Here is a 24939-nt window from a genome sequence, read left to right on the forward strand (position 1 = left end):
TATTAAATATATGCAATTACATCCGGCGAAAAATACCCTGAAGGCGGTGGCTTCCTTTAATCAAAAATAGTGCGTGTTTATTGACATATTTATTCGTTATTCCTTCATTAAAAGAATGTTATTAAGACGTAATCGAGACCAATGGAATGAAAGTAAAAGTTAATAACTTTGTTTAGAAAAAAAAGTTGCCTTTTAAATTGTATCTCATTTTGTCTGTTTAATTATTGTTCTAAATAAAGCGATGAGAGATATACTGTAGAATAAATTATTGACACTTTTTCCTTAAAAAAAAGCGCTAAGTCGGGCAGCCAAGAAGTAGTAAATGATGCTTTTATTAGATTTTACTCTAATGAAAGAGAGAGTTTAATTTTATGGAAGATGGAATATGCTTTTTCGAAAAAACAGGTTCGTTCACCTGTATCGGTGAGGTTGGTTGCGTTTTTCGCGCATGCGCCCACCTGTTTTAGATGGCCACAAGTACTGCCGCGAGAGAGTGCGACGGTCGTCTTCTTATCGTAAACGTGATTTAGAATTTAAATATCCTGTAAGTTGGCAGGTAATCGGTGACGTTTTGGTTCTGTGTTCTCTCCTACTCTATTGAAAAATGAAGATCCACGTTTATTTCCGATGAATGTGAATCGTTTGCGATTTTACACACCATTCAAAATGATTCCGAAGAAGAATATTTTGAAAGGAATTACGTTAGGCTTCGTGTTTTCATCGATTCTTCTTGGATCTTACAACACCGTAACCTCTGAGGTGTGCGTTTTTCCGAAATCTGTCAAATGATCCGTTAAAAATGTCCAAATCTTCCCTAAAAAGACCTATCACGCCCAATAAAGAATCCTTGTCGAATCACCATCATCCTGTGCAATTTGATTCCAAAACAACCCATTGGAGTAACAACGTGCAAGAGTGTACAGTGTGTACTGGTCCCGAGGGGACTTTGAATTTGACAATTCGAGGGGGTTCGGACAAAGGGGAGTTCGCTTATTTTGATGATTTGGTGCAGTCTAGGATTTCTTATCTCTCTGGATATTTAGAGAATGGAGATGTGATATTAGAAATCCAGGGACAAAAACTCGCTGGATTTACACAGAGGGATGTTGTGGCCTGGTTAAATCACTGCTGTAAAAGTGGGAGTCCTGTTAGAATATGTGTTACTAAAGGCGGTGAGTAGTTTATATTCTATTTTAAATATTTTTTGATTTATTCTACATGAAATTTCTCTTTCGTGTAAGTGATGCAGTTGTTTTTATATTAGAAAAAGAAAAAGTAGCAGTTAAATTTTAATTTTTAAAAGTAAAACTGACATGTATGAAATTATAAAAATGATTTATTTTTCTTATTTAAATGTATCACTTAAATTTATGAAAAGATAAATCCCTTCATTTTAATTTTTTAAGGGAAAAATTATTCTAAGTAAAGAATGCATATTTATTTTTGAAAAGTTGATTTTGCCAAAATTTATTTCTATTTCTAAAACTTTATTAGCAAGTTTAATTAAACAACTAATGTGTTTAACCTTTTAATATTAATATTTTGATTATCTATAAGTAAAATGAAGCATAAAAAGTATACAGAAAGTGATATAGAAATTATTAAATTTATTATGATTTAAATTGGAAATAAGCTGTATAAATTATGTGATAACTTTTTACTTGCAATCAGGTTCAGTCCCATTTTTCATAAATTTTGGATGTTAATTGATCATCGAAGTATTCATTCATTAGTAAATTTAATTCCATTATTAGCATTAAAAATTTCTTAAATAATTGTCAAATTAATTAACATTTTTTAGAATCATTTTATTCTTTTCTCTAAAGTTTCTGTAATTTACATTAGATGCAATATAGCAGTTAACTCTGTATAATTTGTAGAATATAGCTATGTAAATTGTTCAAATAGATTTATGTTTTCTATAAAATGAGCCATTCCTAGAGATTTTTTCGTTTTTAAATCTTTTTATTTTTAGAAAAAAAATTCACTTAAAATTTATCATACAAAATTTTCCAAAATGTTGGTTTGTGAATGGCAATTTTTTAAAAAATTTTCTAATTTGAAGTGCTAAGTTAGCAGTAAAATTACTTTTATTTACTTTAGCATTCTTAACATTTATGTCTATTAAATTTATGTCGAATTTAGCTACCTAGGCAATGTATTTACTTATTATTATATTGTTATATTGCTTCAACAACATTGAATAGATTTTCCTTTAAAAATTGTGTTTTTATCACAAAGAGCTGCAGTATTTGTCCTGTCTTTCAGAAATTTTTCCTCCAAAGTAGAAAAGTACAGAAAAAAATTTAAAATTGTACAGTATCAATAATTATTACATATTTAAAAGCTTAACTGTTTATTTCTTCAATTTCAATTTAGTTGAGATTTGATAAACATTATTCCACTGAATGTTTTGTTCGAAATTAAAGAATGCAGTTTGTTGAGAGTCTCATTTTGGTAGCAACATTTTTAATTGCCTTCTAAAAAAATTCTATCTTTCCGATCCTTTTTAAAAAATAAATAAATAATTTGCTTTTGTTAATGCATTATAAGAACTTTTCAAAAGTTCAAACAATTTCTTCAATGCTTCTGCCATTTGTTCTGACATGTTTTGATGTGGTTCTTGTTCCAAAGTTTTTGTTTTTAGTTCTCCAAACCTTTCCTGCCAAGATTTACAAGTTTTGCAGGAAAATATTTTAAGAACAAAAGTATATAATTTTAAGGGGTAATCAATAAATTTTGAAATTGAAATAATTTCGTTTTATTTTTAAAATGAGTATTGTACTACTAAAAGATGGGCTCAGGCATTGAATGAACTTTCGAAAAGACTGCTAATGAATAATTAGCCAATATTATAGAATTTACTATGTTAGAATAAAACTTTCTTACAATAATTTAAAATTTGTTTTCGATCTTTCAGTATATCTAGACTTCAATTGCTACCTTTATAATTAGTCTTCACCCTGCATTATTCTCTAACCAGAGTGTACACTTTACAAAACATAGAGTTGGTACAGAGAAAGAGACATGAAAATATTCTTGCAATTTTAACCCTTTATTGGATCATATTCTTTTAGTAAGACTATGTTTTGGTATACTAGAGATTGATTTGTAAAAAGAAATTCCTTATTCAGAGTTCTCAATAGGAATAAAAATGGGCAGTGCGCTTCCTCACAGAAAAGGGCCGTTTGAGTTTTGAAAGGTTACTCACTTAACACTGATAAAATTTATCAAAATATGTAATAACTGAATTTGATCCTCAATTTTTAAGCTGCCCTTTTATACTCTTGCATGTGCATATTTCACTAAGTAATTCTCACTCATTATCAAAACAGTAGAAAAATTTGAGGCTTTTGAAAGATAATTTAAGACTCAAGCTAAAAGACAATCTCTGTGTATACATTTTCTTCACAAAAAGTATACTGAGTGTAATTGATGAAAAACTTTAAAGTTCTTTTTTATGCTATTTTGAACTGAAAATGATGAGAAAATAAATATTTAAAGGTGCATTTTTAAACAAAAGGAGGTATTTATTTAAATAAAATAATGTTAAAATTTAAAAACACAAAAAAATTCATTAATATACCCCAATTTTCAAATGAAAGAAGTGTATATCTCAGGAGTTGTCATATTATGCAAATTGAAACTATAGAACGGGACAACGTAATAAAAATAGTATTAAAATAAGGGAATGAAATTAAAATTAAAAATTTATCAGTTACTGAATAAATCAGAAGTGGAATTTTCATTAAAACAGGTGGTTAAGAAAACAACCTTTGCCTGAAAAAATAAAAGAGCAGAGTTTTTAAGGAATAGCAGTTAATTTTTACAAAAAGGCTATGAGAGTGCATTTATGGTAATCAGAGGCCAAGGGGGTGGGCTGCCTTTCTAAAAGCACTGAGGGAGAACACTGCCTTATTACCTAAAATTAATTGAAATCATTTTAGGGGTGGGACGTAAGTGGGAATTTCAAAATGTTGTATTCAGTATAAAAAATGCGCACGGATAATAAAATTTATTGATTCTGTATTTTAACTGCAAATAAAACGAGAAATTATCAAATGATGAATCTCCTCTGTATTGGCCTCTTTTCTTGGCTTACCTCTTCTGTTTTCCACATTTATGTAACCTAGTGATATAATGCTAATCATTAATTTTTATCTATCAAAATTATCATCAGAAGACCACACAAATCATAGGTGGGAAGTATATTTATAAAATATGACCTTAGGAAGGGATAAATAGACTTCTAAATTGGTGAATTAAAAATTTATGTGTATGTTAATGATCTAATTTTAAAAATTCTAGGTAGTTTTTAACTTTTCTGAAAATAATCACCTAATAAAAGATCTAGTTAAAGAAACGCAGTCATGAATAACTACTGACTAATTCATCTTATGGATAAATTTATTATCTTATATATTAGCTATAATTTTTTTATGGATATTGTTAACAAAACTAAATTTAAAATAAGAAAAATTTTCCCTCCCTAGTAAGTATAAAAATAGTGCAACTTAATTCACAAGATTTCATGACATGTCACAAGGTTTTTGTGAATTCCTGGTTTAAAAAAGTTTGCGAGGCTTTTGTGTGTAGATTTTAAAAGTGCCTTTTCCTATTAACATTTGGTATGGTAGCTTTTAATTTTTAACCGAGTTGCTTGAAGTTTTAACAGTTTATAGACACTCTACACAACTTTCGACTCTTAAAAATTCAATAGGTTGCTAAAATATTACGAGATAGAGCAACATTGCCATAAGAAATTAATTAAAAAAGCTGCAAAGAATTAAAAATATCAAACAATGCCACATTTATGCTTTATTTATCTTTTTTCATGATAAGGTTCTCATCAGGGTTGGCAAGTTTTTTACACATGACGGTTTTTACCGGTTATTACCATGGTTTTTACCGTCATGTCAAAAACCCATAGTTTGGATAAAACTGTATTTTTATTTGAGTTTAACTGCTTATAATTTAAAATTCATTTTTTTTGGAAATAAAATTTAAAACAAAGTTGCTAAAAGATATTTAAGAACAGATTCCTGCATTTTCCCAACATGATTATATCAAAACATACTATTTGAAGTAAGATATTAGGATACTAATCAAAATTTTCAACATTTCCAAGCATTTTGTTGGGCATATTACATTACTGAAGAATGTCAAGATTGATTACTTTCATTCATAAAATCTTGCTTTGAGAAACACATGTACACATAAAAAGAAAGCCTCATAAAATAAACTTTTCTTATCATTTTTGTTTTCAATATTTTACACAGAAATGAGACAAGAAAAAGCCTGGAAAATCCTTTTAGAGTTTCCTGGCAACATTGCACTAACCTTTTGTTATCATTATCCTCAATGATTTCGAATCCTCACTATTCTCGAATTTTGGACTCATCCATACTAAACTCAGAAATCGACTGGGCAATGAAAAATGCGCAAAATTAGTCACTTGCTATCGTATGCTTCGGCACAGTGACCCCGACTACTGAACATATAATTTTGTTTTTAATTAAGTTTTGTTTAATGTGATTTTTCAACTGAATAAAAGCTTTTAACTTGACAAAATAGTAGTATTTCTTGACATAGAGTTTGTTAGTAGTTAGAAGTTTTGTTTAGCTTATTTCTAATATTTAAGAAATGCCAAATTTAAATTCTTCATTTTAGTTCCTGAATTTATTAATAGTTCCAAGCTTTTTTGTTTGTTTGTTTATTTCTAACAATTAAGAAGTGCAAAATTTTGAATCCTTTGTAAATCAAGCTATAATGATAAAAGTAAGTATCACTATTTTCAATAAGTATACTACAATATTTCTGTATGAATGTATATCCTTCTATAAGAATACGTGTATATAGTTGCAAAATCAATAGCAATCATTTACTACATTAATTTATAAAGGCAATTATGTGAAAATAATATATTGTCCGCTATATGCCATAAATAAAAGGAAACGGTAGGTTTTTGACAGTTTTTACCGGTAAAAACACGGTTTTTACCACTGTCATGTCAAAAACCAGTTTTTGACGGCAAAAACCCAACCCTGGTTCTCATATGTTCCAACAACAATTAAAATGAATTATTAGAGAAAAATTCTAATGGGATTTCTCATCGTTTCTTAAAAATAGATATTGACAAATATTTCATTGGATGATGTAGTGTTTGATTGTTGTGGCATTTTGGTTGGTCAACCTTGACCACTCGATATCACGTTATGTCACTCTGGAATAATTACTTTTCTATAGATGCGTTATTGTTTTGAATCTGCTTCTTCCTCAAATCTAGAATTCTGAAGGTCATTTTAGCGAATTCTATTTGAAATGACTTAATAGCATTTTCCTTGCAATTTAAAAAAGGAAAAAGTAAAATTTTTATTTTTAATCTAAATATAATTTTTATTTAACGTTTAATAGTGTAAAGTTTATAACCTTAGAGATTAATATAATGCCTATCAAAGTTAATATCATTATAAAAAAAGGTGGGTTCACGAATTTTGTTTTCATTCCATAAATAAGGTTTAAATATGTAAAAACTTCAGACAAATACTTATCTGACTGCATGAATTGTTATCTCTGTTAAAAGAATGTTTTAAAACTGAAAACATATTCTTTTTAATTAATTATTACTTAAGCTTATAAGAAGCACTGTGCCGTAGGGTCATTATAATTTTATCTTACACACAAAAAAAAAACAACAATCCGGGTAGTTTTTTTTCTTCATGATTACATTTTATTATTAACAAATCAGCGCTAGATATCAAGTTTATATCCGATTTCCATTACTTTTATATTCTGCGATTTGAAATTTTTCATTTATCTTTTTTAGAACAAGTTTAATTAGAAATTGCAAATAATGTACTAATGTATTCTCCTAAAATTTTGACAGACTAATTCACAATACGATTGAAACTGTTGTTTTAACATGATACAATGGGTAATATTTTCAGAATTACAAGTCAATGAGATGGAAAACTAATTTATTTATAAAAATATTTTTTAAATGTTATTTTCCCAGACTTTGTTACATACAGTTTAGAATGATACTTTCAAAATATAGCTAAATTAACACAATAACATAAAATTAACGTCGTTTATTAGTGTAGAAAGATTTACCCTAAGACTGCAAAAAATATATATAATAATAAAAATAAATAAATAAATATATATGAATAAAATCCCGAGAAAAATTCTAAAACCCTTAAAAGCACAGTGAGTTTTTTCCCCTCTAAAAAGCATGTGTTTTTTTACAACCCTGCTGAGCCAAGCTTTAAATTCCATTAGTGTAGCTTTTATTTCGCTTTTTTTGTTTCTACTAACTTAAGCAACTTTTGAAACACTTGTGTTATAGCTTTTTACTGAAAAAGAAAAAATATATTTTTGTGTTTCCTGAATGTAATGTGTTTGTATCAATAAATTTAATTAATATTTAATTTTTCATCCTAAGATCATGTCGGATAAGAAGGGCATTCTTGAAAGCGTTTCTTATCGTTAAAGCGGACCCTTCACAAAATATTTTATTGTTGAAACTAATCTTTCACAAAGTATTTTATCAAAAAATCGGACCCATAACAAATTTCATGACACTTAACTACAACTCCATGACAGACAGTTTTTTTTTTCTTTTCTGAATTAACAGGAGCTTCACAGAAAAAAAAAAACATATTTTGTGTTAATTTTGAATTCAGAAAATTTGAGGCAGATTTTTCACAATGAATCTGAAAGAAGCCGTGGTAGCTTACGAGATAGAGCATTCGTCTTCCAATGAGGGGAACTGGGTTCGAATCATAGCGATGGCTGGTCGATACGAATTCCGCACCTGGCTCTCACCGACCATAGGGCTGACGTAAAATATCCTCAGTGGTAGACGGATCATAGGTTAGAGTCCCCTTGTCGTCAGGCTAACCGTGAAAGGTTTTCGTGGTTTTTTCTCTCCTTGTAACGATAATGCTGGTTAGTCCCATCAAAAAGTCCTCCACGAAGGCAAACTTCTCTTGTCTCCTTCCTGGGTAGGGTTCAAATAGCAAGGCTACGAAGTTGAACATTAGTAGTTGTAAACCCAAAAATGGAGTCGTTTGTTCAACGACGGTTATGAAATAAAATGAGTCTGAAACATCTTCAATACAATTTAAGGATCCGTCATTTGATTAATGGTTTACATTAACAATAACTAATGATTATAGAGAAGAAGAAAATAAAAATTGTCTTTGCATCTTGCGGGAAATTCATATTTTTTAAAATTTCTTTTCGGTAAAATACGTTATCAGAAAATAGAGTTCTTAATGTCATTTCAGTTAGTTAGACGGAATACCCGCGCATCTTAAAATCGTAAATTGATATGTTATTATTTTACTTAACAGATTTCCTTGTTGTGTGGTGTTCTTCAAAGGGCAAACGTCCCTGAGATTCGATTTTTTAATCTGTGCCCCATCTGAAAGTAATAGGAAGGGCAATGATGATTAGATTGGAACAACGTTTTTTCATTTTGTTCCAAGAAGGGACCACCATTTATCAGTGCTTATAAAGTCTAGGGAATGATGCAATAAATTTTGCGGTTCATTCATGTGGAAAGAAGCTTTTGATTTAAGTGGCGGTTAACGAGGGAATTTAGTGGTAGCTTCGTGTGACTAATCCACCAGTCATGGGAATTGAAAAAGGTTCGAAAAGTTCACGGAGAAAACTTTCCTTCGAAAGTCAAGTCTTGTTGTTATTAAGTTACTCTTGTTGCATTTTCATATTTAATATGGTTTTTCGAAGTCCTTTCGCCAAGGAAAATAAAAAAGCCACAGTTTAAAGTGCCTTACTCTTGAAACAAAGCTATAATTTTATACTGTATGTGCCATCTAAGCTGCCAACCCTTCTGCATTTTGCAGAAGCTTTCTGCATTTTTACTTATTTTAGCTATTTTTTCCTCTTTTATGCGCAGAAGAGAAGATCTTCTGCATTTTACCCATCCGCCTGATAGCTAGTATTTTCTTTAACTCAGACGTCGCTGTTCCTCTTGTAACAGCCTTTGGCAGGCCGTAACTACATTTTTAATCAAGAATTAATAAATGAATATAGTACCATCAAGTAGCTGGTCAAAAGTTTTTTTTAAAGTGTTTTAAAAAAAGATGAGTATTGCTTTTTCATGCTCATATTAAGTGGATTTATAAGTAAATAATTAATTAAAATCCGCTTCTTTTATAAATTTATTGGTAATTAGTATGCGCTTGCGAATCTTCTGCATTTTTAGGCATTTCTTCTGCATTTTTTTTGTCAATCTTCTGCATTTTTATAACTAGAGGTTGGCAGCTATGCATCTTGCTTTTAAGAATTATCGGGGCTTTAGAACGGACCAATAACTAAAATATTTTAAAGTTATTAAGCTTTTTTTTCCAGACGTTTTTCCTCGTAGACAAAAATTGTCAAATTCAATGCCTAATTCTCCTTTATGTCAAATTTTTAAGACCCCAGATAATGCAGCATTGAAGAAAGTTTTTAAATGTTAAAAAATTAGACTACAAAAGCTTTTCATTTTCTCATAACTGTGGCTTTTCCCCTATATTGACATTTTGCGCATTGACCATTTTCAGAATGAAGATAAAGGGTGCTGGCTGAAGATAGGCTGAACTTGACCTTACAAAATTAATCCGTGCTGCGACTCCTGCATGGGCTTGCGTCCCACCACTGGTTTGGCGTCGCAGGAACTTGACCTAATAGTCATCAGATCAGTTACGAAAATAGCGTATTATTTTGCAAAAAAGAGTCATTTCGTTAGTGTTGGTGCAGTTTTAATAAGTACTAAATATCTATTTGTACCTATTGTATTTATGCTACATATTACCGTACCGTACACACATACCATAATACTGGTAGTGCCTGTTACCAAATTTAATTTAGCATCATTGGCGTCAATATTAGTATGGCGATTTTTTACGTTTCTCCTGAACTAAGTACCATTTTTCCATTAATTAATCTTCCTTTTCCATACATTACTTTTTTTTTTCATTTTCTGTTGATTTTAAATTAGTTTTATTGAAACAGATTTTAAAAGTAAAACTATTACTGAACAAACAAAATAATAACCCTTTAATTTATCTGATGTAACGACTAATAAATAATTATTAAAAAACTTACAATAGACCCCTTTTTAAATCGCTATAAGCTAGCAAACAATGATGTTACTTTTAAAATATTTGGAAAGTAAAAAAAGAACCGCCTGTAGTTTAATTTAAATCAATGGGTAACAGCGCTAAACCAATCAGAAAATTGCATTTTACATGTCTCTCCCGAACGATTTAATTGAAAATTTCGAAGGAATTTTAGGATTGGAAGGCTTAAATTGGTCCTCGCGATTGCTTTCCAAATTTCAGGACCATAGAACGAGCGGTTCTAGACTAATCAGAGAGACAGGCCACAAAGTCTTAATTTTATTATAATATGTTACTAGAGAACCGTGGTGATTCAGGGGATAGAGCGCTCTCCTTCCAATGAGGGGAACCAGGTTCGAAACCCGGCGATGGCTGGTCGATGCGAATTCCAAACCCCACTCGCACAAACCATAGTGCTGATGTAAAATATACTCGGTGGTAGACGGATTATGGGTTAGAGTCCGGACTTGCCGTCAGGCTAACCGTGGGAAGTTTTCCTCTCCATGTGGGTTAGTTCCATCAAAAAGCCGTCCACAAAGACAAATTTCTCCCACTACTTGGCTCAGGAGTTCCCTTGTCTTCTGGATTGGGTTCTAAATCACAAGGTTACGGAGTTGAACATTAGTAGCCGTGAACTGAAAATTCGGTCGGCTATTCAACAACGGTTTTAAAATAAAATATATTACTAGTGGAGGTGAAACAGAATTTACCATAAAGAGTTTTTTCCGTGGTATAGCATCCTCTTTATTTGTTCAAATGTATCTCTGTAGATTCGTTATATTTTTTAGTTATTAAAGTTAAAAAAAATTGAATTCTTATTTACTCTTTGATTTCCCGCTTTTTACCGTAACGATTCAACTATATCTATTTTTCTTTAACAAGAAATTCAGAGTCAAAATTTCGGATTCTTTTTGATGTTCATTTTTTTTCTTCTGTTTTCGCAGTTACGATTCAAACATATACATCGATTTCTTCAGTTCAAATTAAAAAAATTTTCAATTCAAATTAAAAATTTAAAAATTATAAATTTTTTATCGTTTGCTTTATTTTTCCTTTAACATTTAAACGATTCAAGCACGTCTACTCATATTTTTATTCTAAACTTATCACCTAAAGCTGAACAGATACCATAGGTAGGATAATTTTCAAATTTTAAAAATTATCAAGGCTACTTGCAACCCAACTGACCACTCGAACTTAAGCTCTTTCTTCTCGTGTTCGTTTTTTGAATCTGTACTTTATATAGGTCATGTCCTTAAACATTCAAGATCAGAACATTAACCTCTTTTTTTTTTCACGTTGTTATTTTCTGTCTGTGGTTTTGCTGTTACTCAACTTCGAATGTATCCAGACAATCAAAGCTTTCGGGGGTAGGGGGTGGAATATGAGTGTGCGTGTCTATTTAAAATACACTTCTCTTTCCCCTTTTATTAAGAACATTAGGTCATTCCATCTTTTCATATTATGTTTTCTATAAACTACACGTTAGCGGCAGCGCTGCTATGTAGTTCGCGTACCGTGTTTCGTTTTTGTGATTAACGTGCAAGTAAGACTTTCGCTTGTGCCTGTTGCATTGTATTGTTTGTGGGCAATTTTTTGTTCTGTATAATTTCATTCTAAGTTTTTTTATTCATATATTTTTGCTACAAAGCTCTAGCTAAATAAAAAAAAAAGCCACAGTTTGAGTACCTCAAACACGTAGCAGCCCCTTCTTTTTAAACTATCTACTATTTTGCTGAAAATTATTGACCAAGCTTTAAAACGAACAAATATTTTAAATTAATAAAAAACTAAGTGTTTTTTTTCTTCATTTTTTTTTGGTGCAATTGACGTTTTGAGTCAATTTAACGCTAAAAAATTTTCCGCGTTGAGTTTGCCGCAGTTTGTTTTAGTTTTTTTTTTTTTTTTTTTTTAAATATATTTTTACATTTCTTTATTTTTCTTCCGAACGAAGGATGGTTTTTTTATTTTTAAAAATCATTTTTGTCCGGTGATTCTTATGATTTTTAAACGATTTAGATCAGAAAAAAATGTCCATGTAAGAAATACCGGGCAATGTCTCTTAGTGACCGATATCACTATGCGATTGAGAACCTTTGGCCAATTTTTTGCGGATGAATTGATTTAACACATCAGGATCACGTTCACTAATACTGTGAATGAAATAGTTCACTAATAATGGAATACATTTATTTTATTAACATTTTGGTGTTCTCTCGTCTGGGGTTAAACACATTTTTAAAAAACACTTTTTTATACATAACTGTAATTTCCATAAATTACTATAGCATAACTAATTACGGACCATTTTCTTAAAACGGATTCTCAATTATTTTTTTTTTCTATACAAATATTAGTATTTATATAACTTTTTTGTTTACGTTATTTTTAAGTGATTAAAGAGGTGTGTTTCTTAAAATTTTTTTAGTTCCACTTTTGTATTGACATTTTTATTAATATTATTTATTTCGAATATCTCTTTTTATGCCTCCCAAAGTTCTACACCCTTGTTGCCAAAAATATATTCATTATTTATTAATGTAGTCTGTGTTCATGAAGATAAAATGAAAGCTGTCTCTTCCGTCTCTTTAAATTGGCAGTTTTTCTTTTTACTCTAAATTTTTAAAATATTTTGTGCATTCAGAATGGCGGCATTTATCAAACGCCTGAGAGATAATTTGTTTCAGAAGATACGGAATCGGGCGAGTGCGACTCGTGGGTAAAACAGATTATTGTTTTGACTTTCTTCTTCAACGCATCGTTGAAGCCAGTCAATCTCTCTTAACGTAATCGGCAGATTATGGTAAATCCAGTCGTTTGTTTAAAATGTTTTCACTAGATTGTATGATGAGTATTTTTCACCCATTTCATTTGTTGTCTTGTAATAGATACCTTTAAGTTCATCGATTTATATACCATTTCTATAGATTTAGATAAAATGTCGGTGTCATATTAATGCTTTTGAGTTTCTCATGTAAATTACATTCTAAATTGAAAAAAAAAATGTTTTTTTTGCTCTCTGTTTTGTTCTGAAAATAACTCAAACAAGTTCCTCAAACATTTTCCAATTGTTCACCCCATTATCTTTTCCTTTCTTCTGTTTAGATAAAATCACTATATGATCTCAATCAGACGAGTACTAATGCATCTAGATGCCCATAGCAAACTTCTAGACTAAATGAACCTTAAAAAGAAACGGAGTGTAATAATGTAATATCCAGATGGAGCAACAAAAAAAAAAAAAAAGAAAAAAAGAAAACCAGATTAAAAAAAGGGGGGAACACATTAAAATGATATTTATTGACTCATAAAAATTTAAATCTATACTTGATATTTGTTCTTATATAAATGAATACGGAAATAATTCTCTTGTAAAAAAGAATTAATCTGATAATTTTTTTTAATAAAAGTAATTCTAGTAATTTATTAACAGATTTTACGTTTTAAACCAAGCTTTCGCTTGAATGTGTACTGTAGTGTATACTGTAGTGTATCTACCACTACAAATATACAATTCCTATTCACTAGTCAGGGGTCTATTTAAAAGAAATTTGGGTCCGTTAACGGACCCTTCACAAAATGATTTATCTTTTAATCGGACCCTTCACAAATTTATTTATCTTCATTATTATTTTGTTAATCGAATAAACCCTTTCCAGGGCAGAAAACAAGAAAGATGGATGTAAACGAATTAAATTTTGTCTTCGGCAGACGATTCTTCCATTATTCGTCCGAAATGAATATTCTGCGTTCAGCAGTATAGGCTAAATACCAAATATTTGTATGTTGCATCTCTAATTTAGATGCAGCAATTGTTGTTTATTTTTTAAAATTTAATTTTTTTAATTATAATTTTGCATTGTTGAGCATAATCTTGTATGTCTTTACAATTTAAAAACTCCTTGAAAAAGTTTTTTTTTTTTTTGCACAAATTCATAAAAGCGGACCCTGGTTGAAAGAATGTAAGTAATTTTTTCACAATTTCACGAAAAACGGACCTTTCACAAAATGTCTGGACAGACCCCTGCTAGTATATAAGGCATGTTAACTCGATTCTATCTAGGAGTACCTTTTCATAGATGAAGGTTCGATATCTACCATCCCCACAAATGCTTCATTTGATTTGACGCCTGGATTCGTTGCATCCCTTCCCCCCTCTCTTCATGCCCGATTGTCATTTCACAACATTAATTAGTTGCAGTTTTAATTAGGGACTTGCACTTCAAGAAAAAAACCTCCCATACCCACACCTGTGAGTTATAACGTCAGTACCAGCTAATCTTTATCAGTAAAATAGCGTATTTAAGCTGAACTAAGTTTCTCTACATAAGTTAGAAACCCATAAGTTAATTAAATGCAGAGTTGTATCGCACGTCTACTTCTTTTACTTAACTTAGATTTATTATTTGTTTATGTATTTTATTGTAACCGTGATATATTTTTGTTTTGCGTACCTGTCAACTTCGTTGCATAATTAGTTAGTTAATGTTCCACATGGCTTTGCGTTAAGTCTCTGTGTAAATATATAGTGACAAAATTGAAATCTTTGAGAAATAATCTTTGTGAAAGAATTAAGAACGTGTCACTTAAAAGAATTGATACTTGAGGGGCTTGTCTTACTCGAAATAGAATGGAAAGAAAGAACAGTTGCTAACGTAAACAAATGCCACGTTTCTGCAACCCATCAGGACAGTACGTCATTCCATTTCATTTTAAATCTTTTAATCATTATATTAGGTATTCATGATGGGTTATTAAATAACATTTCTTTTAATATATGAGAAATTCTTCATGCAATTATATATCTCCACAATACATACACAATTTAATAAGTTATATATTTTACAGGTATGAAAATATGTATTACAGCTTTCAGTTAGTTTTTCGGAATTTAAAGGTTCATTTATTTTAATAAGTATGTAATTTTTTATAAAATTATCTACCTCTATAATAAAATATTTATTTATAAAAATATATATTTTATAGAACTTAGTTTTTGAAAAAATATTTTTCACACACATTTCTGTTATTTACGAAGCTTTTCAATAGTCTCTCCCACCTGATAGAGCACATTCTTGCACTATCGACACCCTGTATTAGCATTTTTACTTCCTATTTTTGTTTATCCATTTTAATTTTTCCATCGGTAAAGGCAGTAGCATTTTTATCTTTTTACAAAACGCAAAGAAATGTTACTGTCAGTTTCAGAAAAACAAGGACCACTGTCAGATGCATTACCTATTCTGACAAAAAAAAAGAAAAAAAAAAATTACTAAAGATCTGATCATGAAAAGATAATATTTGTTTTTGTTCAAACCACTGTTGTTTAGACCTTGTTGTTAAACTTTAATGTTGTTTAGACTTATTTTTTCTTCCTCAGACATAGAACTCCGGGCGAAACCTTCTAGTGTCGAAATTTTGATCGTTGTTAAAATATAGTAAGCAATAAAAGAACTATAATATCTGTATATAGCTCTCGGGGAAACTATTACTACTTGCCATGTCAACAAGCACGCTGGACTAGAGAAATGAGTGTTCTAGCTAGTCAGGAAATATTCGAATTTTCAATTGCATTATTTCTCTATCACGCACATACGATCGCAAGATAATGAAAGTCTTGTAATGAAATAAAATACAAAATATGGAGTGCTAGTTTGCTTATTTTAGTTGTATGGCACTCTCTAAAATATATTATATACTAAACTTAAAATCATGAATTGTAAATTTTTTCCAAGTAGGAAAAAAAAACTCCCGTGAGAAATAGGCTTCTTCTCTACCAAGATATGGTCAATGGTCAGAAATTCTTTTTTTTTTTCCTTCCTCTAAATAAAGTACACAATATGACTATATCAATTTTTAAATTGTTTATAACTGTAATTTAGTTTTAATAATAGCATTTTCAAAGTTATTCAATATATCATTTTAAAGTTAGTTAAAACTCAAAAGTAACAATTCGAAATGAAAGGTAAATTTCTAAATAAATTAATAAAATAAAATATAGGTATTTCTTTAATATATTCTAACTAAATGAGTATAATAAACTTAATTTTTGAATTATATAAATAATTCTTAAAATATATATAAGCAAATTTTCCTTAGGGCTTCTAAACTAACAATTCACATTTTAATCGTATACACTTCTACAATAAATTTCATGGTTACAGATAACATACTCATTTTTATAATCAGATGGTGTTAAAAATGAAAACTCATATCGAATATAAATAATATAATATGGAGATTTTTATTTTTTATAAGTACATTTGGAAAACTTTTTTATTTTTTGGTACTCTAAAATTTCATTTGTTTAAATTTCAGCTATTCTTGTAATATTGATTACGTCACACTTACATTGGTTATTTTCAGTTTCCACGATTTCGTCTTGTCCCCCCCCCCTCCCATACTTTTTTAGTATTCTCGAAGAAATATGTTTCTTCTCGACAAAATGTAATGACAACCCTTCTTCAACAGTGTTTTTCGAAGCTCTATCGCCCAATTAAAAAAAAAAATAAAAAGCCACAGTTTAAGTGCCTTAAAGCAATGCGAAGATTTTAAACTATATATATCAGGGGTCTGTTTGGAAGAAATTTGGGTCCGTTAACGGACCCTTCACAAAATATCTTTTCATAAAAACGGACCCTTCACAAAATATTTTAACTTAAAAACGGACCCTTCACAAAATGATTTTTCTTTTAATCGGATCCTTCACAAATTTGTTTATCTTCATTATTATTTTATTAATCGAATAAACCCTTTTCAGGGCAAAAAAACAAGAAAGATGGATGTAAACGAATTCAGTTTTGTCTTCGGCAGACGATTCTTCCATTATTCGTCCAAAATGAATATTCTGCGTTCAGCAGTCTAGGCTAAATACCAAATATTTGTATGTTGCATCTCTAATTTAGAAGCAGCAATTGTTGTTTATTTTTTAAAATTTAAGTTCTTTAATTATAATTTTACAGTGTTGCGCATAATCTTGTATGTCTTTACAACTTAAAAACTCCTTGAAAAGGTTTTTTTTTTTTGCAATAACGGACCTTATTTGCACAAATTCATAAAAGCGGACCCTGGTTGAAAGAATGTGAGTAATTTTTTCACAATTTCACGAAAAACGGACCTTTCACAAAATTTCTGGACAGACCCCTGTATATATAATTTTGACTTTAAGAATTATCTGGACTTTAGAACTGACAATGAACTTGAATATTTCATAAGTTATTAAGCTTTTTTTTTTTCAATTTGATCGCCAATTTGGTGACATTTTTTCAAGATTGCCAAGATTTGATCGCCAATTTTGATAATTTTCATCCATAATGAAAATTATCAAAACCACTCCCATATCTCAAATTTTTATGTACCCAGGTAATGCAGCATTGGAGTACGTCTTTAAATATTAAAAAATTTGACCACAAACGCTTTTCATTTTCACAAAACTGTGGCTTTTCACCATAATGACGTTTTGCTCCATTTTCAAACTAAGCTCTGACTTTAGATAGGCTAAACTTTACCTAACAGTCATGAGAAACAGTTGCTAACTCACAGCAGTTATAAGAATAGCATATTATTCGTAAAAAAACATTATTTCATATTGCGCCGGAGCCTTCGAAAAACATCCTTAAATATCTAATTTGCTAATGCCTTGTTGAGGAGAATAAATTGACAAAAAACAACAACTTAACCTAAAAATGTTATTTTTCTGTACCTGATAGTTATTTCTGTTCTAAGTACTACCTAAAGTGAATACATATTGGATGAACTTTTATCTTCGCATGAGGAACTAACCGATGTGCCCCGTAGATATTCACGTACGCAGGAAGTAAAGCGTATAAATTTCTCAGTTCATATCAAACATTAAATTCTTAAGCAAAATCTTTAAAATTCCATAACTAAGCTGTTCGCTACGTGCTCTCAAATTTAAACTATGAGATGCACCAAATTTTTTGTTCATTTTCTTATCTGTTATTGGGTGTGACGTCAATGGGCGCGTGCCTCAGAGTTGCATCTTCATATCGCGGTCATTCCTCCAGGTTGACGTTTTTTTTTGTCATTTGCGGAAATAGAAATGTTTTATCTTTTTCCCTTCTGTTGCTTACTTTTTACTAATATTTTATTATTTTTCAAAAAAAAATTAAAATATTGAGTGCAATTTCTTTCTTTACGGTTCCTGCGTATGTGCGACGCTGAAGCGAAAATGTGTATTTGTAGCATATTTTATTTACAAATGCATTTTAATTTAAATCGATTCTTAGTTTGCGTGCATTTTTCTACTTGACGTCTTTTTTATCTTATTATTTAAAATAGTTCTTTCATTATCATTATTGCTAAATATGATAACACTATATTACCTTCATTTCGTATATAAACTGCTACTAGTCAGAAAACAGCAATTAGCAGTTGTAATTAGCAAAAAATAAAATAAATGAAAGCAACTGCATAGCTGCCAACTCTACTGGATTTTCCAGTAGACTGCTGGATTTTGCCAGTTTCTCCTGGTCTACTTGGTTTAATAAAAACTCTCCTGGTTTTTGTACATTTTAGAAAATTTCCTTAAATTAAGTTTCCTTAAAAAATCCCTATTGAGATAGAATTTTTGTGTAGATTATTGCTTGCTTGAATATTTAAATAAGTGTCACTAATACATAATAAAGCGAGCCTCATTTATAAAATTCATTTAGCTATCTTTGATGAATTAAATGCCTATTATTATTCAAAATTATGCATAGACATTATATATAACATTTCAAGATCATTTAATGTGAAATTATAACTGGAAAATATTGCAGTTTTTCTATTTTGATCACTGTAAAATTCCCTATGTGCAAAATATTTAGTATATTTTACAACAATTATCATGAAATTTATATTTCGTAAAATCTACTGGATTTTTTCCTATCCGTGGTGGCAGCTATGCAACATTAAAAAAAAAAGAAGATTCAGTTGATGTTATTGTTAGAAATAAAAATGCATCTTTTTTATTATTATAAGGTTACAGTATATTAATAGGAATATTGTTATTATTGTACAAAAAAAAAAGAAAAAAAAGAATATTTTCTAACATTGGAGGAATATTTCTTGTTAATATCAAACCAAAAAATATATTTTTTTACTGGTCAAAAATGATCAGGAATATTTATTGCTATTTTCAGAAAAAGTAAAGAAATTATTGCTGTCAAAAATTATTAGTTGTAGTAAAAAATATACTATTTTTCAATTGCTTCTGATTCTAGATTAAATTAATAATTTATTTCATAATTAACAATTAAATTTCCTTATCAACTTAATCGCTGTTTTATAAAGCATGTTATGGGTTTGAACAAAACAAGAACTACAACAAATGATGATGACTGACGAGCATTTTTGGAGCTCTTTGCTATTTATCGCCTCGCTTATGAATTATAAGGGGAAAAAGAAGTTTTTATACAACAAATTAGAGCCTTCGCCGCTGGTTTTTTTTTTTTTTTTTTTTTTTATAAATATAATTTGAAGAAGAAATTTTACAAAACTGAATTTAAAATTGTGCGATAACTCTTAATAATTGTTAGTTCCGAAATTATAATTGTTTGTTTTACTCACAAAAGCATTTAAGCAACAACCACATTAATATTACGTCGGAATACAGTATTTTGCATACTCTTTTTTTTTCCTAAAAAAAAGGTGGGGTATTGAAATTAATGAGCAGTAGTGTACATTATACGTGGGCAGAAAGACTCATGCAAAATTGCTCGTGGACAAATATATAATGTTGATGTATATTTATGACTCTAAGAGCATTTATGTAGTTATACATTATCAGGGGTCTGTCCAGACATTTTGTGAAAGGTCCGGTTTTCGTAAAATTGTGAAAAAATTACTCACGTTCTTTCAACCAGGGTCCGCTTTTATGAATTTGTGCAAATATATTGCGGTTATTGCAAAAAACTTTTTCAAGGAGTTTTTAAATTGTAAATAGATACAAGACTATGCTCGGAACTGTAAAATTATAATAAAAAAATTATATTTTCAAAAATAAACAGCAATTGCTGTTTCTAAATTAGAGATGCAACATACAAATATTTGGTATTTAGCCTATACTGCTGAACGCAGAATATTCATTTCGGACGAATAATGTAAGAAGCGTCTGCCGAAGACAAAACTTAATTCGTTTACATCCATCTTTCTTGTCCCCCCCCCTTGGGAAGTGTTTATTCGATTAACAAAACAATAATGAAGATAAACAAATTTGTGAAGGATCCGATTAAAAGGAAAATCATTTTGTGAAGGGCCCGATTAAAAGAAAAATCATTTTGTGAAGGGCCCGTTTTTAAGTTAAAATGTTTTGTGAAGAGTCCGTTTTTATGAAAAGATATTTTGTGAAGGGTCCGTTAACAGACCCAAATTTCTTCTAAACAGACTCCTGATAATAGTTACGTATTTATAGTGTTAGTAAATATATTTATGGCATATGGTTAATATATATATTATACAATTAATATATATATTATGCTGACATATATTTATGGCTCTAAGGGCATTTGTAGAATTAGTTGGTTATGCATTTTTATATTTAATATATAATGTGAACACCCCATTTCCTACGATTTCTAAATGACAGTGAAGATAAGCACCCAATCCTTCTGTAGTTTTTGATAGTTCACGGAGCTTAATTTCCTTTTGTGCAAACCACGCCTATCCCCTCCCTCCACTACCCATTTAATTATCAACTATTGAAGTTTGGACAATGTACCATCCCTCCTTTCCGGAAGTCTTCCAGGCAGAAAGGTCAGGGACACGCGGCCTACTGTCCACTATTAATGTTTTATGTGCTATTCTTAACAATATCAGTATTGTTCTCGTCCCTTTTTTTTATATATATCCATCGGCCTGACAGCCAGTTCTGCGAGTATAGTTATGTTTAGACACGTCTGTAATGCTTGATTGAATCGTAGGTCTGGTAGTAGTTTAGAAGTGTTGATTGGCACCCGTGGATCTTTCGATAACCAAGAAACGTGTCTGTTATGCTTATTAGTAGTGTGCAATTTGTTGTGTTTCTGATTTATGTTGATGCTTTTATGTCTATATCAAAGCGCAACCTGTTGGCTGTTTTTTTGTAATGAGTTTTCCTAGTTTCTTTGTTAGTTTTATCACACTATTCCTTCATGGAATTTCAAGAATGTGCTCGAAATCCCTTTCAACTCCATTGGGCAATATTTTCCAGAAGCAGCTCGTAAGATTCTGTAACTGCAGTAACAATTTATCACTTTCCTACACTTTTTCTTTTCTTTTTTTTTTTAAAAAAAAAAAATCTACTAACTATAGTTTATGTGAAAGTTATGGCTATGTAGAGTGTTTTTTCTTCTCAATTTAATATCAATCAAAATATATTTTTTTTTTTTAGAAAATTAATGTTTTAAATTTGTATTCTGAAAAAAAAGAAAAAAAAAACCTATTTAAACTTGGCTCAGTGACCTTCTAAGCGCTCTATAAATTTGTCTTCTGATTCTTCTTTTATGTCAATATTAGTTTATAATATCGTTTGTTTTCTTTAACTTATCCATAGTACGCAATGACTGCAAGGAACTCCAGATTCCAACACCAGCGCCGTTCCCTCAAGCAATTTGCCTCATTCAAGTAAACATAGATTTTACAGCGAGACTCCTGACTGATTATTCCTCTCCCTTTTTTTTTTATTATTTCATTAGGATTAGATTTTAACGTAGTTAGATTTCTAAAGTACGTAATATTGTTTTAATTTAACTCAGCAAAACCGATTTCGGTTACGGTGCCATTAGCACTGTATTTATTCTTCTGTATGATGATTTTTAACCTCATATGGAGCTAAAAAGCAGCAGTCTGCATCTGCATGTGGTTAATTTTATCTAGCGCTTAACTCAGCAAAACTGATTCTGGTTACAGTGTTATCAACTCAGTATTCTTCGATAAAATAATTTTCTACCTCATATACTCATATATAGCTAAAGGGCAGCAGTCTGCTTGTAGAATTAAAAAGGGGGAAGAAGTGATGTTTTAACATCCACTTGAAGTAAGTGGCCATGAAGAGCAACGCTGAGTGTCACTTTATCGCCTGCTTATTAATTTCTTTGGATGGCCCGTTAAAAAAATCCACGTGGATATTTTGTTCGAAGTAAACAGAAGGACAACTGCGTGGTATGATGACCTCTCATTAGGTAGAAGATAGCCCTGCGGCTCTCGCCCACCAAAGAGATGCTCCACTTCCGGATTTCCCATCCATGTTTCTTGAAAGCTTATTTCATTTGTTTCTTTTAATCTTTTTGCCTATTAACTGTTTATTTGTATCGGCTATTTCACAACTAATCACAATTTTAAACGATGAGATTAAAGATTTCTCTTACATTATGAATGTGTTTCAAAGTTAAATAATATTAAAATATTAAATAAATATAGTAATTAAATACAAATGAAAAGAAAAAACTAAGTTTAAAAACAATTTGTTAAATAGTGTTGTTCGGAAAAAGTGACGAATGATTTTAAAAAAAATTAAAAATTTTCTCTTCTGTATTTTCATAATAAAGAAAGAAAAAAATTAAAAATTTTCTCATTAGTATTTTCAGAGTTGAGAGATTACCTTTAAAATTTAACTCTTAAATGTTCGTATTTAGCAAATAATTAGCTCTCATTAATTAATTGTCATTTAAAATGGTTTTAAAGTTCATTCACTCAATGAGAGTACGTTTGTAGTTAGTTCCTTAAAGCAGTAATCCCCAACCCCCGAACCAGTACTGGTCCATGGATAAGTTTGCGAGACTTTTCATGTCCCAGAGTTGAACCGGGAACTGAGAGACCACTGAAAGCTCAACCGATACCGCACATGCAATTGATTTTATTTTGAAAGCTTGTTTCAATCCTATCAAATTAAAATAATTAAGCCTGAACAGTCTGAAATATAAGCAATTAACGTCCCTTCTCAACTAGCCTTCGTTAAACACAAAGGAATGAGTGACGAAATGACAGGACTGGTTATTTATTTGTTTATTTATGGCTGGTTAGCAAGATGGGAAGATTTTGTGCAAATTACAAAAGAAGATAAATAATAAGAGATTTATGAAACATTCACCATTTAGATGGCTGACTCTAGGACCGACTGCTGCAAGAATTCTTGTATTATGGGCACTTGTTTTTAACTACTTTGTTAAATAAATTTATCGAGAATCGGGTCACAGTATTGCACAAGTTCGAAAACCCGACAATATGATTAAATTAGTTTTTATAAAAATTAGTGCTACTTTTTTCCTCGAATTATTTAAAAACTGCAGTATGCTCTCGATATCTCGAAAACCTTGTTATGCCAAAAATAAATAGATAAAAGTAAGCTTTTTCCCTTAGCCTTACGTATCCACCTAAGATAAATTTGAATTCTTATGCCGAAGAGTTTCTTGTCAAAACATTGTTACGTTGAGTACTTTTAAAGCTATAAAATGAATTTTTTCGAAAAAAATCACGCGTGCCACTCCTCAAAATTACTACGTCCCTAGAAAAATTGCTGCCCACATATTAAAAAGTTTCATGAAATTGTCCGAGAGCACGGAAAGTGATGGCTAAGCAGTTATTTTTCGAATAGAAAAATTGATTGATGAACCATTTCGAAAACTATGTCGACAAGCCACGATGGTAGAGTTTTTATTTTTTTTTTTCATTTTGAAGTAAACTCTATTAATGTAAATTTATTGTTAGCGAATTCTTGTATATTTAATGCATAATTATTTTTGTGTTGCTTTTAAAAATAAAATTTTCATCGCTGCATTTAGACTTATTCTCAAGTATCATACAAATATCTTTATTAGTACTTATTCTGATATTCTATGACTCTTCGTTATAAAATGCTATTGAAGATTTTTTTAAAAAACTTTTTATAACATATTTGGTTCTTAACTTGCTATCTCGAAATTTTTTTTTAGCGTTCCTTCAACTTTAAGATATCGAGAGTATACTGTATTTCAAAATGATATACCGATAGTCAATAAGTTATTTGATGAAGCAAAATAATTTCTTTTAAGAGAAAAATATATGTTATTCCTGAAGATAGTTCGATTGGCGAGGAAGAAGATAAATTATTACCATTGGCAGAAATAAAATACTGCTTGGAGTTGAGTTGCTACGAATTATCCAAAAATAAAGGGAAAATATAAAATACGATTTTGCTCTATGTTGTTATAGGTTGCATAATGCACACACTTTAATAGACCCTTAAATATACAAGGCAGTATAATTATCCCATCTCTGATGTTTGAATAAAGACAATTTTACGTTAGCTTTCAGCAAGTCTCAAATCATTTTAAGGCTTTAACATTGGACGCTTGCCGCCTTGTAGACGTGTGAAAATTTTTGAAATGTGAGGAAATTAGAAGATAGTTTTATCGACCAGTATTGGTCAGAAATTATTCTATCAAAAAGTATCACTCATGAAGTTAAATTTACTGTTGTCGGTCACACATAGTGATGGTTATGTTAGCCTTGTCACATGGCATTGCTGCAATTGGGTACTTGCACTTCAGGAAGATGCCCACACATATCACCTATGACGTTAGCTCCAGCTGATCGTTTATAAGCAAAATGTTAAATTTAAAGTTTCTCCACATAAGTTAAAATTTTATTTAACGTTGTCTGCATCTTTTACTAAACTTAGATTTTTTATTTGTTCAAATATTTTATTGTAACCGTGATATATTTTTGTTTTGTGTTCCTGGTGACTTCGATGCATAATTTTTTTGTTTATGTTTCACGTGTCTTTCTGTTAAGTCTCTGTAAATATATTTATAGTGAAATAATTGAAATCTTGGTGAAAGAATCTTAG

At 30.2% G+C, this 24939-nt stretch overlaps 1 protein-coding gene across 4 annotated transcripts in view; it reads left to right on the plus strand.

Moving 5' to 3' along the window:
- The first annotated feature begins 460 nt into the window (after nucleotides 1-460).
- The window catches only part of LOC107450753 (membrane-associated guanylate kinase, WW and PDZ domain-containing protein 1), a 115599-nt gene continuing 91120 nt past the window's right edge, over nucleotides 461-24939 (plus strand). For all 4 annotated transcript variants that reach the window (XM_016066635.5, XM_043052998.3, XM_043052997.3 and 1 more), the window contains exon 1: nucleotides 461-1172. In XM_016066635.5, coding sequence (XP_015922121.2) covers nucleotides 800-1172 — 373 coding nt within the window. In that variant the 5' untranslated portion in view covers nucleotides 461-799. The remainder of the gene's footprint in view (nucleotides 1173-24939) is intronic.

The sequence above is a fragment of the Parasteatoda tepidariorum genome, chromosome 6 (assembly GCF_982258835.1).
Source record: "Parasteatoda tepidariorum strain Cologne lab strain chromosome 6, Ptep-v5.0, whole genome shotgun sequence".
NCBI classification, from domain to species: Eukaryota; Metazoa; Arthropoda; class Arachnida; order Araneae; family Theridiidae; genus Parasteatoda; species Parasteatoda tepidariorum.